The following is an 18,473-nucleotide window of genomic DNA, read 5'->3' as shown; positions in this document are numbered from 1 at the left end:
TTGTAGAACAAACAGTAAATGTGACTACACCTTTAAAGCACTACTACTGTATGTATCCCTGACAGTTTTGAAGTGAATTGAAGGGACGTGTGGCAAAGTATGGTGACCCATACCTTGAATTTGAGCTCTGCATTTAACCCATCCAAGTTCAAACACACAGTAGTGAGTAGTGAACACACACACACACACATCCACTGTGAACACAAAAACGGCAACAAAAAACAGCAGCTTTAACACAGTGGGAAACTTTACTTACCTTAGACCTAAACACCAACTCTGATATCATCACTCATCAGAAGTAGATCACCAATTATTAATACCTTCTTCTTAAAAAATGGTATTACCAACAAACAAGAAAAACACACAGAAAACAGTCTTAGACGAACCATTATATTTTGACGCTCTCTGTTCCGTAGACATTATAGCCCTCTCTGTATGTGGTGAAACTCTGTGTGGTGGACGGAGGAGCTGGTTTGAAGTTCTGTGCATTATTGGCAAGTTTTAGGCGTTTGGTCTCCTGGTGTGACTTATAGCAGAACTCCACCAGAGCCACAGTCATGGCCAGACCCAGACCCCCCACCAGGATATAGAACACGCCGGCCACGTTACTGAGACTCAGCGCGCTGGTCTTATCCTGTAGGGGGGAGACATCGTTAGTACAGAAGTAGTGTACGAAGTTGCACACTAAACTACTATATAATAACTAACAAATTAAACATACTTTCACTACCCAGCATGCACTCATTCACACTTTCACATACACAGCAGTGGATCTTTAATTTCACTCTCTTGCACACTAGGAGTTGCAAAACTAGTCAATTCACTGGGTCTGTGTCGACTAGTCATGGTTCAAATGATTCCAGTTGTCCTAGCTTAACATATACTGAAAAGCAGGAGGAAAATTTCTCTGTCGCTAAACTGTGTATCCATGGAGGTACATGCTGTTAGCTTGGTATAATAAGCTATAATGGCCAAAAATAATTGAAATAATTACATAATTCTCTTAAAAATGGTTAATCTATGGTTGCATTAAGAATCCATGGAAACTTTCCAATGCACAAAAGTGTTCTTTATGGAGTAAAAAATTATTAAATAAATCAGATTATCAAACCGTTGTTTACACTAACAAAAATGGTACTTTTAAAAATTGTGCCGTTGCCTTTACATAACGAGCCATAATCAGCAAATAAACTGGAAATTACACTCTTGAAAACTAAAGGCTCTTTATCAGGATCTAAGGTTCCATGATCATTATTTAACATCCACTGAACCCTTCCAATGCACAAAAAATTATTTATAGAGGAAAAATAATTATCAGATTATTGGAACATTCTTTTAATAATAAACACTAATAAACAAACAGTTCTTTGAAGAATAGTTCACTGAAAGTTTCTTAGGGGAGCCCAAAATGATTCTTCTCACATTGTTATGAAACCCTCCATTTGTGCCCATGACGTGGTTTACTTTCACAAAGCACTTTATAAGCAGATGCTATATTAATGCTGCAGAATTCTGAGATGGTTAATTTCAAGCAAAATTGATCCAAAGTTAATGAACATTTTGAAAGTAACTTAACGGTGTCATATGATGATGCTAAAAAGAACATTATCTGGTGTAATGAAATGTGTTTATGTGGTTTAAGAAAAAAAAAAGAAACCTTAAATTATGAAAAAACCTTAAATTATTTTCCACATAATGTACATTATTGTTTCTCTTCTGTATCCCACCTTCTGAAACTCTTTTTACAAAGCTCATCGGTCTGAGTAGCAAGATGTGCTCTGATTGACTAGCTTTCGAGTGCGCTGTGATTGGCCAAATGTTTCAAGCATCTGACGGAAATGTTATGCCCCTCAACATATACTATTTGTGCGTGTCCCGGTCAGAAAACTGGCATGACAGGACAAATGTGATAAAAACCCATTACAAACGAGGCAGTTGTTGCATCCAATGGGGATTTTACTGTCTTTTTGTGCGTTACATATCGCGCTGTGTAAACATAAAACCATGTCTGCATTTGTGATCGGAGAAATGACAAACAACAAGTGCTACTCTACAGCCGGGGGATTGAGTGAGGAACAGCTGGGGGCTTGAGTGAGTGGCAGCCAGCAGCTATAACGAGGAATGATCGGCGGATTCGACGAAGGAGCCCAGGCTGGACTCTGCTTCATCCACAGTGAAAGCCGATCCGGCAATCCACAGTGCGAAGTTGATGTATTTTTTCAGCAACCAGCAAGTATCAGCTCTAGGCATGGCAAAGTGGATATCGTCCTCATTTTGGAAAGGCCAAACAAAATAGTTTCACTTTCACAATGAAACACATCTTCTCCACGAAATGGCGCCGGCAGCAACAGCGAGAATAAAAGGTACACCTTCTTTCTTTGCGTGAAAATTTGGGCGGCATTTTGCAAATCTTCCCACACAATGATGTAGACATGTGGGGGCGTGTTTAAATGAGCCGTTTTGGGGGGCGTGGACAAGTCTTGACTTTTATAAAGAATTTCTCTTTAGATTTGAGACTTCAGTCTTTGCAACTTAATAAATATTTTTATGCACCACAAGCTTGTAACACTCCAAAGAGAAAGGAAAAATGTAAATCACATCATACGACCCCTTTAATTTAAGTGGAGCTTAAAGGCTGACATAAAAGTGATTGAGACTTCATTTTTTTTGCAAAATGAATGTGGAAATTGCAATTTCTCACTCGATACAGCAGATTGGACTTTCTGTGCACTCTCCCTTTATGCCAGAAACAGGAAAGACTACTGTAGAGGCAAAAAAAAAGAAAGAAAAGGTAACCAGTGATCCACTGACTAGTCGACCACTTTCCACCTAGTAAAAATGACAAGCCATGCAAGTCCTGTTACACACATACAGCACGCAATTCGCTTGGAGGGAAAGAAGACGAGCTAAATAAAAAGGTGTACTAGAGGGATTATTCAAAGGGCATCAAATCAATATGAGATGTGCCCAGAGGTCAAAGGTTAATGTGTTAAAAGCTCAGGCTGCTCAAGAGAGGAAGAAATTATTCCTTCTCACCTCTCATAAATTCACTCTACTGGCCAGTGAAATATTACCCTCATATAGAACACACACACACACGCACGCACGCACGCACGTACACACACACACACACACACACACACACACACGTGCGCGCACACACACACACACACACACAGGTGAAGAGCCAGCTCTGAGCCTGTTGCCCCCTCTAGAGGTGAAGTTGAGTCAGTACAGAAACATTACAAATAATCTGCCATCAGAGAACTACATTCAGATCCTCTGGCTTCTTCGGGCTGCCATCTTAATAGAGGAAGAGAGGAAGAGGAGAAGAAGGGGTAAGAATATTGATGTTACTATGGCAATTCCCCTCTCTGAACTACTTCTGCAAGCTTCACAGCCTTCAAAACTCATTAACAGACACCTGCATGCGACCAACGGCACACCTCAAAACACAGACAAGCCTCAACAGGACTCGGTTCTGCTGCTGTGACCACCAACCTGACTGTCTACCAACACTCACAAACATGGTCTGTCTTTACTCGAAGACTGTGAAAGGGCACCGTAGCAACAGAGGACTGGGAGTGTAGCATTACTGTCTTAAATGCAAAGCTAGAGACCTGTTTTTTTTAATACATTTACCATTGTTACAGGCCCATTTAGTCCGTGGTAAAGCCTCTGCTGTGCATATGCATATGGGACATGTTTTTAGAGTTAAGTAACTTTTCTATCAGACTGGATTACATAAAGAATTGTAATAAAACAAGTGCATTTTATTCTCACTAACTAGAGTCTCTAGGCAAACATGCTTTCCTGAAAGTGGTCTCTATTAAACCGATGCCACTAGCTAATAAAGGCGGGGATAGGGGGGGTGCTAAACTTACCAGGGATATTTCCCAGGTGTATACATCCACTTAAGCAGATTTGATCCATTTTCAAATAATATAAAGCATTCAGATTCCTACTTACTCCCTTCATTAGCATTACATGATAATTCATCATTGCATCAGGCCAATTAGAAATAATAGTTTCTTTTAAATTTTAATTCTGATCATTAATAACTATGAATGTTGCCTAGAGATGATTTAAACACAACAATATTGAGAATGAGTCAATGTCACAGCAGCAGAATAGAAACAAATCTAATGAAACAGTTAACTTGTAAACTTGCTAAATCTCTGTTATGTATAATTACTGCAAAATACTTTTACTTAACACTTAAATAATGAATGATGTACACTTTTAAGTGCTTTGTAAATCTGTCATATCTCTTTCTCTCTGTGTGTGTTTGTGTGTGTGTGTGTGTGTGTGTGTGTGTGTGTGTGTGTGATGGGTGGGGTTCCTGTTGTGTTGTTTCATTAATCCTAAAGGTACTACATGATATTAGAAAAACTGCATACGTAAAGATTATTTCACAGGAAGGGGCCAAAATTAAGTGAATCCATCTGGGGCCAAATCCACTAAATCCATTAAAAACAGTAAATGATGCTGGGGCGTGTTGTGATACTGTATTTGTAGAATATGAATGTGTTTGTTTGTTAGCAGTAAATGATTGAGCAGACTAACCTTACTCCCAGAGTCTTTGGTCCCACATTCACCCTTATCGTACCACCACTTGTTTTTCAGCTTGTCTAAGATGCCTTGTTCACTGAGTTTCAACACTGCAAGGTTTACAGGAGTTCTTCACGAGGGGAAATAACATAAATAACATGGCACCATTATGTTATTTTATGTTATTAACACTTAAACCTACTGAATATCTGTTAACCAAAGTGATACTGTAGGACACCTGGCCTTGTGCTGTTGATATCGTAGACAGCGAGAGAATAAGAGAGGGAGAGGTGGAGAGAGAGAGGGAATGCAGGCAGGGCTAGCCTCAGTGTTACCTTCGACCTTCGACCTGGCAGTGCTACCTACTGTTATCGCTTTGAGTAATCGGCACTCACTGTTCCAACAGAGGCAGAGAGAGTAATCGTGGTATCAGCCAAACAGAGCATAATTAAAAACAGCATTGGGCAGGTGAGTTTCGTTATTTTAATTGTGGTGCAAATGCAGCTTTTCTAACCCAGTATTCAGCAAGCTGGATCCATCAGGAGAAAAAACCCTTACTTGACTAACAGACAAAACAGGACCCAGCAGTCAGAAGGGGAACCGGTCTGTGGTGGGTGAGGGCTGAAGCAAAACATCTTACAAACGAAAACACAGATCTTTCATTAAAGTCATGTAAATAAAATATTAATATGAGGGGATTTGGAAGATATTTGCATTATGCATCCTATTGAAAATTTTATTTGCAACGATTTCCAGGACATACAAAATAATAGAAACAGTACTGCTTAAAGATGTTACTATTCCTTCTGGGCATTTCGTTTTGTAAGATGTTAGTATGTCATCAGCAGGACTGCTGGGAAACTCAGTTTATTTTCCTTCTGCTAAATGATGAGGGTCGTAATCCAGCAAAGCAAATATTCCATACTTACCGCTGTAACACAAGTCAGCTTCAGACATCGATTGGTTTGACACCTGACAAATAATACCTTGAAAGAATGTGATTAAATTAGGGAGAGATGGACCTATTGCTTGAGTACATTCAATTAGTATTTATGGGTGTAAAAAGCCACAATATATTGCTTCATTTTCATTTCTACCCATGCAACAGAACTTTACAAACATAGTTTCTTAAAATTTTAAATTAAAATCAAAATTTTAAATCCCTAATACATTAATACATTGCTACTACTTCAACAGTGTGTTCTAGTTAGAATGATAGAAATAGAATGGATAATGATATAGTCTAATACTGTTTATGTTAAATTGAATCCTGTATATGAGCATAGAAACCTCCAGTAACAGCTGGATCTATCAGTAATCCATGCGCAAAAAAGAGGCCCTGATTCTTATATCTATGACCACTTCCTACTGTTTTGACGTAAATTTTCACTACTGTTGCTGTACTGCATGTTTGCTATGTGAAGCTTTATGCCAGCGGTTCTCAATTCCAGTCCTCGTGCCCCCCAGCTCTGCATATTTTGTATGTCTTTCTGTGTTAACACACCTGATTCAGATAATCAGCTTTTTAGAAGTGAGCTCCGTGCATTAACTCTTTTCCCATTGACATGGTCCCTACACAGTGTTCATTGCTCTCTGCTCCCTGAGCAGGGGAAATCTGTTGAAGTTTACTTTACTTCCGAACATTCATTCACAGATTTGCGCTGCGCAACCTCTTCACAAACGGAAGTGTGATATCATATTCCTAAGTAAATAAATACAATTTAAATTCATGTCTTGCTCACTTTAATGCACTTGGAACTGGAATCATGGTGGAATATCCGGTGATGTCCACTTCGCAGGGTACTTACGTTCGAATAGAACAAACATCTGAAGCCATAAGAAATACAACAAATTTGCAGAGCAGGGGGACAGGAGGACTGGAATTGAGAACTGCTGCTTTACGCTATATGTGCTGGGATTTTCTGTATATTTACAGCATACTACAGTGTATTGTTTTTCATTTTGCTGTGCGCTAATAGTATGGCATACCTGCTGGGTTTTGCTGAATTACTCCATTCATGCATTTTGGATCAGATAGAAGTCAATAAATGAGGAACATGCAGTTGTGATGTCATAACAGACTAGACACCCTCTACCCAGCATGCTCTACTTATCAATGCATGGACTAGGCAGCCATTTTGGTCTCTGAGTTTAGAGCGAGAGCCAATTACTGCAGTGAACTCGCTTCTGAAGACCTAACAGGACTGAGTGTGGCTGCCTTGCCCTCATGATAGGCTGAATACAGGGTAACCATTCTGCAGGCACAGGCGCTAAAGAAAAGTGTCCATAAATTCATTGAGAAGTGTGTGTGACTATACTGAATTTGTGCTTTCTTGTTGTGTGTGTGCACCCATATGCAGATGAATGTATGCACTTTGTGAGTCAGCAATCCGTCACCAGATCTTCCTCCACCTTTGATTTCTAGGAGTGTTTTATTAGAATTCTCACGTTTTCCTGTGATGTTTTGGCCCTTCATGACTGTCTGGCCCAGCGGGCAAATATTTTTCTATAATCCCAAAAACAAGGGAGCTACGGGCTTTTCCATGGGTTAAACGTCAATTCAGAGAATAATCTGAGAAAGCTGGTGGCTCCAAAGGGATTTGCATACTTGCGGCAGGAAGTTGGCCAAAGACCAAAACCACGTTTCTTTCTTCCAAAAAGAAAAAATAGAATAAAAAATGTCATCTGGCTGTTTGTGACGATACCAAAGTCTTCACACTTTTCGACTATCACTAACAAACAATCAGTCAACATGTCCAAATGTTTGGAAATGCTTAGTGATTTGGATAATATCAGCATAAATCCTTGTCATTTGTGAAGACTTTGTAAGGGATAAGACAAACTAATAAAAAATGTTATTAACTAAAATGTATGATTTCAGAATGCATTGAAATATTACAGTTTTTTTAATCTCTAAACTGTTCTAATTGGTATGTTTATGTACTAACCTAATTATCAATCAATAAGCTATAAAGGCGTGCTGACTTCGAAAAAGAAACCCAAGGTAAACTGAATACAGTAATTAGGCATCACAGCTGAATATGGTGTTGATGTATTGCTATTAACTTGTAAAATTTAATAACTTCATTGTTGCTGGTCTTCAGTGATAAATGCAAAATACTTGACTGCATTTAGACCAAAAAATAAAATGTATCATTATGCTGATATTGTCCAAAACCCAAAACACTTTGCTCAGGGCATTTCATAACTTTTGGAGCATTTTTTAAACTACAATGTAAACACACGAGCAACATCTACGCTAAACTACAGCTCCAAAACTATTAAAGTATATTCACCAAAAAATATAAATTCTGGAATCACTTTCTCACCCTTGTGTCATTCAAAACCCTTTTGACGTTATTTCTTCTGTGGAACACAAAAGAAAATATTTAGAAAACTGCTGGTAACCAAACCGTTTCGGTGACCACTGTATAGACAAAATATGTTGATGTTTCACAGAAGAAAGTAAAAAAAAAAAAGTTATTTCTTTTATCCAAAGCGACTTACAGTGCATTCAGGCTAACATTTTTACCTAACGTATTCCCTGGGAATCGAACCCACAACCTTTTGCACTGCTAACACAATGGTCTACCACTGAATGACATGAGTACAGTAAAGTAAAGAATAACTGATGATGGGTCGTTGAATTATTAGAAAAATAAGGCACACCCAAGGTTCACGTCATGGCCATTACACCTCGGGTGTAACATCAAACAGGTTCAGCCAATCCTCTATGCTTTAGAAAGAGATCCTCGTACATCTTTCTGCTGATAGCCCATTAAATCCTGATGCCTGGTATACACAAACAGTACATTTTCAGATGATCTATCATTACAGATCAGAGAAGAGCCAGAGAGGACCTAGCCTATTTTAGATAAAACAAGCTGCTTGTTTTACCACATGAACAAACAAACCCTCGAGGTGGTTCCTAATAAGCTGCACTCTTGGAGACCCTGACCTTCCTCCACACATCCACCCACCCTAGACTTTATTCTTCTCCTCCTCTGCTTCCTTTCCTCCATTAGCCAAGTAAAGGGTCACATCTGAACACAGTTTACCTTATTACATAAGCTCCAAAAACTGTTACATTAGCAGCACTTACAGTAACTGCGGCCGTCGCAGTAGTACTAATGTCCTTGGGTCTTTAGGCACAGTTTGCTCGTGTCAACCCCTGAGGGTCACGGTACTGTTGGCGGGGGTCATATGTCACAGCCTTGCCGATTACTCGTAGCTATGAAATGGTTGTTTGGGTGAGATTGAGGCTGACCTTCGAGTCCCCTCCCCCGCTGCCGCACTCTCCCTTGTCGTACCACCATTTATTTTTCAGCTTGTCCAGCAGGCCCTGCTCATTCAGCTTTAACACCGCCAGGTTTACAGCGCTTCTTCAAATGATAAACACATAGCTCGTAAGAAAAGGGACAGGTTCGTGAGAAATCTAATGAGACTGCCGCAACTGGCAGTTGCTTTTTTGTTAGGGGTAAATACAAGAGGAGAGACCGGTTAACTGGTGAAGTGGTTGGACCGCGCGAATGGTTAACTGGTAGTTTTTGGACCGTTTGTTTGGTTAATTGCGTCAACGACTAGGTACAGACAGAAGCGTGTGTGCAAGTAAGGTGTGTGCGGTGCTAAGTGGACAGAGATAAACATAAAGAAGTGAGATTATAAGAAAAAGAGTGCTGGTGAATGATGGGAATGATGCAGGAAGATAACAAAAAGTGTATGGCATGACATGCATAGCAGCAGGCAGTACAGTGCAGTTGCAGAGAAAAAAAAATCCAGCCATACAAACATTACAGAACTGCAATCACAGCACAAAGCAAAGGACAGAGAAGACAAAAAAGAGGAAGAAGGACAACAAGAAAAGGGGGGTAGGAAATCAACAGCAACAGGCATTGCGCTGCAAAAATGGACTGTAAATTAAAAGTTATGTGGCATTTCTGTAGAGAGAAACATGATAGAAACATCACCACTACATACAGTACATAAATAAACAACAACAAAAAAACTGAACACACAGACGTGGTTACCTTATCATGTAACACAAGAGAAAGAGAGAAATAGGCAGAATGAAAACAAAACAGAAGGAAAAGGTTTTATGTAGAAAGAATGAGAAAAGTTAAGAGGTTGAGAGAATGAAAAACACAACATGAATGAGACGGAGAGAAGAGAGAGATGGTGGAATCAGGGTAGGTGGAATACTATAACAACAGAGTGAATTGTTATATTATTCCACCCACCTTAATGCCGACCCTTTGGGCGTGGCCACACCGTAGCCCTTGGAGTCCAGGTTCCCTCCCACCTTCATAGTGTCACACGGCTTTCTCTGCTCGATGTATTCGTTCATCGTGGACTCGAGCAGGAACGCAAACTTCCCCTTCGACTTGCGCACGCGAGCCACTCCGTCAGGGGTGGTCTTTACGAAGACGGAGGGCTCGGCGGACTTCATGTAAGACCACATTTTCTCGTAGACGGCAATCTTTGAACGCTGAAAGAGAGAAAGGACAAAGAGGAAATAAATGGAAAGGTTAAGAGAGAGAGAAATGAGAGTTTCATGACCTTGTACAAATAAAAAGTGTCTGGCTAAAATTTCCTGTCAGCAGGGATGGACAGTGACTCATTTTGTGACCTATACGAACCCATCATAAACCGCCATGAATAATTTTCCACTATATTATTAGATACATATATGACATATGCCAGGAGCATTTCTAGCCGTTCATCAGTACTGAGGCACAGGGCCCCCATCAAAAAAGTGTCCCTATATTTCAATATTTTTTTTTATACTATTTTGGTTATATAAGGATATAAATGGTATTTTCCTTGCTCACAAGCTGCACACACAATAAGCTGCTTCCTCACTGACACAATAGCAGACAAGTTTTGCAAGTTTCGTTTCATATCATGGAATTTAGGCAAATATCAACTTAGGGATCTTTTTGTTTTCGGTCTTATAAAATATCCTATTACACTGTGAAGAACTGCTGCAAACATGTCCGTGCATGAGTAAACTCTCTAAATCAATCAAGATTAGATGACTAGATCTTATTAGATGAATGATGATGCATTCACAAATCTGCCATACAGTACATGACTGCTGAAATATCGTCAGAGAAAAAAAAAAAGATTCTGGGTCAGAATATATGTAGCCTACCTGTATATGGAAATCTGTTGACAACCACAATTTAAACCAAGAACCATTGTTTCAGATGTCTCACATCACAGTCATCCCACCCCAGACACACTGTCATCTAAAGGTCTTTTGTACAAGAACCCCCAAGGACTTTTAATCACAGAGACTCCTGGTGCCATGAGACTAAACCGACAACAGCAGAGTATAAAATCTTAGTAGCAAACTATGAGCTCTTCAAATAATCACCGAAAAGGTCCTTTACATTGTTAAGAGGAATGTGAATATACCATAAAAAAAATAAAATAAAAAAAAGACAGAAATTATGGCTATACTAATTATTGTAATTCTGCTGAAATCGAGATGAATCAAAGCTTAAGTTTCATAAACCAAAATATTCTGTGTCCATTTCAAGCAAAAATAGCTATAAATGGCCATGTAGCAGACAAGAAATCTCTGGAGAGAATACACACACACACATACACCTAAATTTATTAGGACAAAAACACACAAACACACACACACACTCCTTCCTTTATAGGACACAGTTTTGCACACATACTCTCATACATATCTTCATACATTTAAGTAGGTTAACTTGACCTCCAAACAGCTAGTGTAGGAGTGTATTTGTGCATGTGTTTTTCTTGGGTTTTCAGGCACAAACTGTAGAATTTAAAGGACGAAATGTGCAATTTCTGTGCCACAAGAGGCACCAGAAGAAATGCAAAAATTATGTCTCTTTTCAGGTCTCTAACATGATAAACATCTATATACCATTGGATGATCTGGGTCTGGTTGGATGCTCAAGTACATAACAGAGCTATTAACCATGGTGGGCACAATTTTTAAATATTGACTTGCCAATATATTCCTATACTCAAACCCATAAACAGAATTTTCCCAGAAAGCCTTTTTGTATTTTTTTTATTTTCATTAACCCGTCATTATCTTTATTAAAAGAATAGTTCCCCCAAAATAAAAGTTCTGTCATCGTTTACTCAGACTTGTGTTCTTTCAGACCTGTATTAGCAAGTGGAAATTCTGAAGACCTTTTTCATGTAAGTCCTAAAAAACTATAGGCCTACATAAAAGTCTCTTTTAAGTTGTTATGACCCAACAATATTGATTTCCAAAAATTCAGATTTAAATCATTTGTTGAGAGTTCACTAGAATAAGAAAGAACAGTAAAAACAGTAATATTGTGAAATATTATTATAACCTTTTATAACTTTATTCCTGTAATGGCAAACAGACACTACTTTAGTCTTCAGTGTTGCATTATCATTTGATTATTTATTTAAACCTTTTAATACCATATACCAACATTGTATTTCTACCTAAAAACCTAAACTCAAACCAGCATTACCATCTAATTGCTGAGCTATACACTAACACTACTTGTTAGGAGAGTTTGTTGCAATGAACACAAGGTGGAGACCGTCTCCACATCAAATTCAGTCTGACTCTGTGTCAGCTGCTCTCCTCTCATCACTGCTCTGATCCAGTTTGTTAACAGATTTTGTTAACAACTCATGAAAGAGAGAGGAGCTAAAGGGCACCTCAATTCATGTGTTCTCCATCTCTGTCTCCAACCACTCTTTAGTGGGTCTGTGATGTGACAGTGACTGTGTGAGAGATGTGACAGTGACTGTGTGTGTGTGTGACACACACACACACACACACACACACACACAGTGAGTGAGTAATCGTGACATTAAGGTGAAATGACAGGATGAGCTCATCAGCAGTGGTGTATCTGGGTCATCTTAAAACTGCCCTGTTCCCTGTCATCTTAAAACACACATGCACACACACAAAAACACAAACACACACTCAGCCTCTGGCTGCCTTACATGAAAAATGGTATATGACTGATATTCAGTAAAACATTAGTTTAGATTAGTTAAAGATGGTCGCATGCCACTTTTTTGTGAAACTGACAATTGACTGTAATCTCAGTTTACTTTTAATATGTGTGTTCCTTTAGATCCCTTAGTCATTTCATATTTGAGTTCTTTAAGAAAACAATAGTCTACCACATCACCCCATGAACATGTAAAGTATAGCTGTCTAAATTAATCATGCTTAAGAAAAGAAATCAAAGACATTTCCTCAATCCCATATATCAGAATTTCTCAATCCAGAATCAAAAAACCCTTCCAATACTGCACATTCTGAATGCCTCCTTTAATTGACAAATTCACTTAAGCTTTTAGTGGCTAATGAGTTGAATAATGCACATTAGGCTTTGTTCAGAAAGGCAGAAAAATACGATTTCTGGCACATTTAACTAATTTCCTTTTTTTGGGGGGGGGGGGGGCACAAACCATATTCACATGTGATTTACAAGCTGATTAAAATCTTATTTTTACTGGAAACCACAGGAACATCAACATAAGTGCATTTTCTTAGATTCAGTGTTGGTGTACTTGATGCAGTTTGCCTGTAGAAACAAATATACACTACAGTTCAAAAGTTTGGGGTCAATAAGATTGTTTTGTATGAAACTGATACTTATTCAGCAAGGATTAATTTAATTGATAAAAAATGACAGTAAAGACTTTTTTGGAGAAAAAAAAGACAATTCTATAAAGACTAAGATTTCAAATAAATGCTGTTCTTTTGACCTTTCTAAGCATCAAATCAGCGCATTAGACAAGATTATCAAGGGATCATGTAACACTGAAGACTGGATTAAAGGATGCTAAAAAATTAAGCTTTCCCTTCACAGAAATACATACACATATATTAAAATAGAAACCAGTTATCTTTAACTATACAATATTATTATTTCACTGTATGAGACTTCTTTCAAAGACATAAAAACAAAACTGTAACAAACACAAACTTCTGAACAGTAGTGTAGATGTCAATAAGGGCGAGAACCAAAATATGAGGACCTTCAAGATCAGGACTAACATGTTGTCTACACCGGATGCGACAGTTGTTGCACTGCTCCGTAACAGCTAAATTCTGTCTGCATTGGATGTGACAAAGCAACCGTTGCAAATAATCACGGTATAAGAAACACTGGCACAGAATACAAGTTTTATTATTATCAAAAACCACACAGGCTTATTTCCTCATTTTGGCTAAAAATGGCAGTAATATTTGCCAGTACATTTTAATTGCTGTCTTACCCTGAAGAACTCTTTGGTGGAACCGGAGTCGAGTGTTCCGTAGGCGATCTCAGTCTGCTTGGCCAGGTCTTCTGCACTCTCTATAGGCGACACCATCCTTTCCACAGTCAGGAAAGCAGCCAGATTGGCAGTGTAGGATGAAATGATGATCAGAGTGAAGAACCACCACACACCTCCAACAATACGGCCAGACAGAGACCTAAGAGAGAGGGAAAGAGAAAGCAAGAAAGACAATGGGAGAGCAAAAAAATTCCCTGTGGAAGGTTAACAATTAGCACAGAGATATTAAGACTATTACTAACGATAAAATGTCTCTAAGAAACTGACAAAAAAAAAAGCACTCAAAGTACAAGTGAAGCTTCTTTTTGGACAGGTGTATCTCATGAGAGATAGCAGAAAGATGAGGATGAGAAGAACAGGGTCACAAAGATGACCTCAAAGATGAAAGACAAGAATTCAAGAGAAATAAAGTGAATGGGCAGGAATTCCTAATGAATGAATAGATGAATGATGGAATGAGTGAAGAGGGCTAACACGCCTCCACTGAAACAGTTTATAAACACCAACTGCTGACAGTAAAACTAGAGACATGCAGCAAGAACACGGTAGCCCTCCAAGAAAGAGAAAAAGAGAGTGAAAGAGAGAAAATCTGAACATTTTACAGTCAACACATAGTGAATATAAATTATTTTAGTTGGTGCCCAGCAGTGGTTCTCAAACTAGTTTTGGATATCATGAAAAAGAAAATTGTAATAATTGATTTATACTTTAATTATTAAAAAACATTGTTGAATGTTTAATAATTAACATTAACAAGAAAAGTTTCAACAAAAAACTTTTAATGTAACATCAAACATGCTGGTGTATTTCAAATTGCTTATTATTTCCCTCATTTTCAAGTTATTTCAAACAAAATAATCTGTTAAATGATTTGTCATTACAAAATTGCCTACGAATACTGTCAGACATTATTATGGTGAAAGTAGTGCAAAGGTTTCTTTAGATTCGAAGAGCACTATGCCTTAAAAATTGATTTAAAACAAGCTGTACTTCAAAAGAGAAAAAGAGGAGATAAAGACAGGAACACTTGTAGTGACCATATTGTGACTGATTGATGGAATGATTGAAAGAATTAATTAATGAATGAACAGGTGTAAAAATGAGTGAATAAATGAAGTGATGAAAGTGATGACAGAATTTGTTAAGATTAGAAGATGAGCTTCTTAAATGTGAGACACCCCAAGTAGAATAACATATATGCACCATGAAAGACAAGAGGACCATAAAATGCTAAGATGAGGGGAGCGAGAAAGATGAGGATGGAGAGACAAGGATGGGCTAAATAATACACCAACCTTGGTGAGATATCGCATCCTTGCTGCATGAAAGCTCCAAGAGAGAACCAGAGACTGTTAAAGATGCCGAAGTCGTTGGGAGGGTCAGGTGGCGTCTGTGGATCCTTCGCCTCTTCATTCTCATCCATGTGCCATTCATATGGACTGAAACGACTCACCAGGAAGAGAACCACGCTCACACCAATATATGCAAACACGATACACATCCAGATTTCATAGGCCAGCGGATCCAGGAAGGAGAAGACTCCTGGTTTGGACTTCTGTGGTTTCTTTATCATGATGGAAATGCCCAGACTCATGAAGGGCTTGGAGAAATCTATCACCTCCTCCCGGACAAGGGTTATAGTGAGAGGAGCCACAGCTATATCTGCCCTCTAGAAACATGGAGCACAATAAAGCTCAGTTCATAATACGAAAAAAACAACAACAATAACAATTTAATGGTATGATAATGGAAATGTAATTAGATAGTCTACTATTTTCAAAATGTAGTGACAATAAAAATGCAAAATGGAGGAATGATCCAGTTGTTTGACTACTAACTACAAATAAAAGTACCTTTGGTTCATTATTTGCGCTTAACTGTAATGTATAACTGCATGTAGCAGATGTTACAATGTACTTCTTTTCCAAAATGACTACTTGTCTCCAATAATTCTAAATAGAACTTCGTAATATTTTGTGTATGAATTTACGAAATTCTGACTAATATAAGACAATAATTATCATGACATGGACAATAAATAGCTTATGATCATCAAAATGATATAATAAAATTATAATTATAAAATTAGTTGTTATGGTGAAAATACACTTGTGCATCCAAGTATTGTGTATAATACAATCTATTAAGTAAAAGAAAAAAAAATTCACCTGAGATGATTAATTGATATGCATGTTGTATATTCATGATATGTTGAATTGGCACACAAAAACAAAACAAAAGCATAGACACACATGCACTCAATTTCTTACAGTGAATAAAGAATAAGTTATTAAACTTTAACAGGCACCGGATGGGTGGAGCTGATTTTTGTTTTCCCAAAAATAAATGCATTTTTAAAGGCCTTTACCCATGGTTCCTCATGCAGAGAGGCACTTATTTGGAGCTTTTTCCTGTAAAATCACTGACCTTGACCAAAGACTTGGGTGATGTCAGCAACACCAAGATACTGGAAATAATTGTAAAATCACATTACAGTGTCAAAATAAATCATGTGCCACATGAATGTTGAGAAAAACTCTGACAAATACCAAACTGTAAAATGTTAAAAGATAGCTAGAAAATCTTTCATAATATATTTTGAAAACCTACACACAAAAAAAAGTGAATTTGTGACTTTTATTTTGACATAGTGGTCTGTGATTTTATATGAGGTCTCTTAAGTGTTGCCGGCTTCACACAGCCACTATCCCACCACCAACAATTCGCCATTGCAGGATCATTTTCCTAGCACTCACCCCATATACCAACTCCCCCACCATGCCGTTCCAGGTCTTGGTCTCAGGGTCGCGTGCTCCATATTTCCCATCAGCTACAATGGACAGTTTGTACCTTATGCCCACGTGCTTTGCGATTTCTGATGCCAAGTCTACACAGTAGCCCTCATAGCGATCATTCCCTTCCAACTGCATATAATTCCTCTTGTACATTACGTATGGAGCTTCCTGTTAACCAAATCAGATGAGGTTCAACTGGCTTTTAGACTGATAGCCCAAAACACACACAGGCGCACACACACACACACACACACACATACACACACATAAAATCACTGATTAGTCTGCAACCATGCTGATGTCTCACACATACAGTACACACTTTCACACCTCTTTCATTCTTACACATTCACACAAACACACACTGGAAAATAAACATGCATTGTGAGTCTCGTAACAGCAATGTGACCAGCAGCCAAGCTTCCAGACAAACAGCAGTTGTGAGGAAGGCTACATGTATTTTTAATTGTTTTGGATTGAGGACAGTGTTATTTAATGGTGGTTTCTGATTACTCAAATTGGAGAGGAAAAAAGAGAGCTGACAGAGATGTGAAGTTGCAGATCCTCTCATTTGTAAACTGAAGTCATTTGTCAATCTAAAGCAAGTATGGAAGTATAGGAAGCCCTTTTTAACACACACAGGTACTGTATGTGTACAGTGCATGCAGATGGATTAAAGAAGGAAGCAGATGTTTTCTCACACCTGTGTGCTTTTAACTATTTTAATCAGGCCAAACATTAATACCTGATGAAACTTCAGCATTTAATGCAGATCAGAATTCTGCTTTAATATAATCAGATCAAACTCTAGTTTTCTTTAATCTTATATTTACTGAACCCAATCATCTATATTTTAAGTTGGTTTCCAGTAATTTAAACTTGTCAATTTATATATGAGGTTTCTTTACACAAGCACTTCTGTCCAACCTGTGCAGAATGAAACAATCTTTTAAGATGTTTTAAAAGTCTGTTTAGATTATTAATTGTTTTATTAAACTAATCATCTCATTAACCTTCTTTCAATTTCTGTATCTACTTATGAGGTCATCATAGGCAGAGCCAGAAAGAGATTGTCATCACCTTTAAATGTAACATAAGGCGAACCATATGGTACATTTAAATATGACTTTGTTTCTCTAACTAAATTTAGTAACATATATTAATGTAATTATAGCTGGTCTTATAAACATTCATTTAGCTAATGTAATGTAACTTATCGGTAATAAAACAGCAGTATTTCTCAACGGCACAGTTCTGAAGTACATTTGATTTTTTCCAACTAAGATTTGGTTTCTGTGACCTTCAAGTTATGTATTATTCAAAAGATTAATTACCATATTCAACCTTTAATTAATACTCTTTCAGTTTCATCTCAGTCCTCTCCTCTATCCATCCCAGTCCTCAAGTTCTCTGAGCTCTTCATTAAGGACATAATTATAAATCTTTAAGCCCAGCTGTAATCACTGTACAGCCCCAACCAATTCACTTCCAGCATTTGGTTCAATTATTGCGTGTTTGCTTGAACACAGCGAGTTATTCAACGGAAAAAATTTCCAGTAGGAAAAAAATCTCTACGTGCATAAACTGGCACATGTCCTGTCTGAAATTCTCTAGATTTAGAAGTTCTGCATTTCTTGTTATATTTGTTAATAAATGCAATAGACAGCTACATCCCTGCTCACATTCATCGTTTTAGCATCGACAACTATGTCAATTTTATGGAACTAAAAAAAGAACAAACTGTCTGCACCCATTGGGACATCTTTTTTGACAGCTGGATATTAAAAACAGGACCTC

General features: G+C 37.9%; 1 protein-coding gene across 4 annotated transcripts in view; it reads right to left on the bottom strand.

The window, feature by feature from the left end:
• LOC128011519 (glutamate receptor 3-like) overlaps positions 1 to 18,473 on the bottom strand; it is a 35,561-nt gene that overhangs the window by 1,753 nt on the left and 15,335 nt on the right. The window contains exons 10-15 of one of the 4 annotated variants that reach the window (XM_052594016.1): positions 16,638 to 16,844; positions 15,177 to 15,550; positions 13,822 to 14,020; positions 9,789 to 10,036; positions 8,819 to 8,933; positions 387 to 634 (exon numbers count right to left, since the gene is read on the bottom strand). In XM_052594016.1, the coding sequence (XP_052449976.1) occupies positions 389 to 634; positions 8,819 to 8,933; positions 9,789 to 10,036; positions 13,822 to 14,020; positions 15,177 to 15,550; positions 16,638 to 16,844 (1,389 nt within the window). In that variant the 3' untranslated portion in view covers positions 387 to 388. Of the gene's footprint in view, positions 1 to 386; positions 635 to 4,566; positions 4,682 to 8,818; positions 8,934 to 9,788; positions 10,037 to 13,821; positions 14,021 to 15,176; positions 15,551 to 15,635; positions 16,349 to 16,637; positions 16,845 to 18,473 lie in introns of those variants that run through there. The other 3 variants (XM_052594009.1, XM_052594025.1, XM_052594035.1) reach the window with 3 other exon arrangements.

The sequence above is a fragment of the Carassius gibelio genome, chromosome A5 (genome assembly GCF_023724105.1).
Source record: "Carassius gibelio isolate Cgi1373 ecotype wild population from Czech Republic chromosome A5, carGib1.2-hapl.c, whole genome shotgun sequence".
NCBI lineage: Eukaryota > Metazoa > Chordata > Actinopteri > Cypriniformes > Cyprinidae > Carassius > Carassius gibelio.
This window is presented reverse-complemented; position numbering and strand designations above follow the sequence as displayed.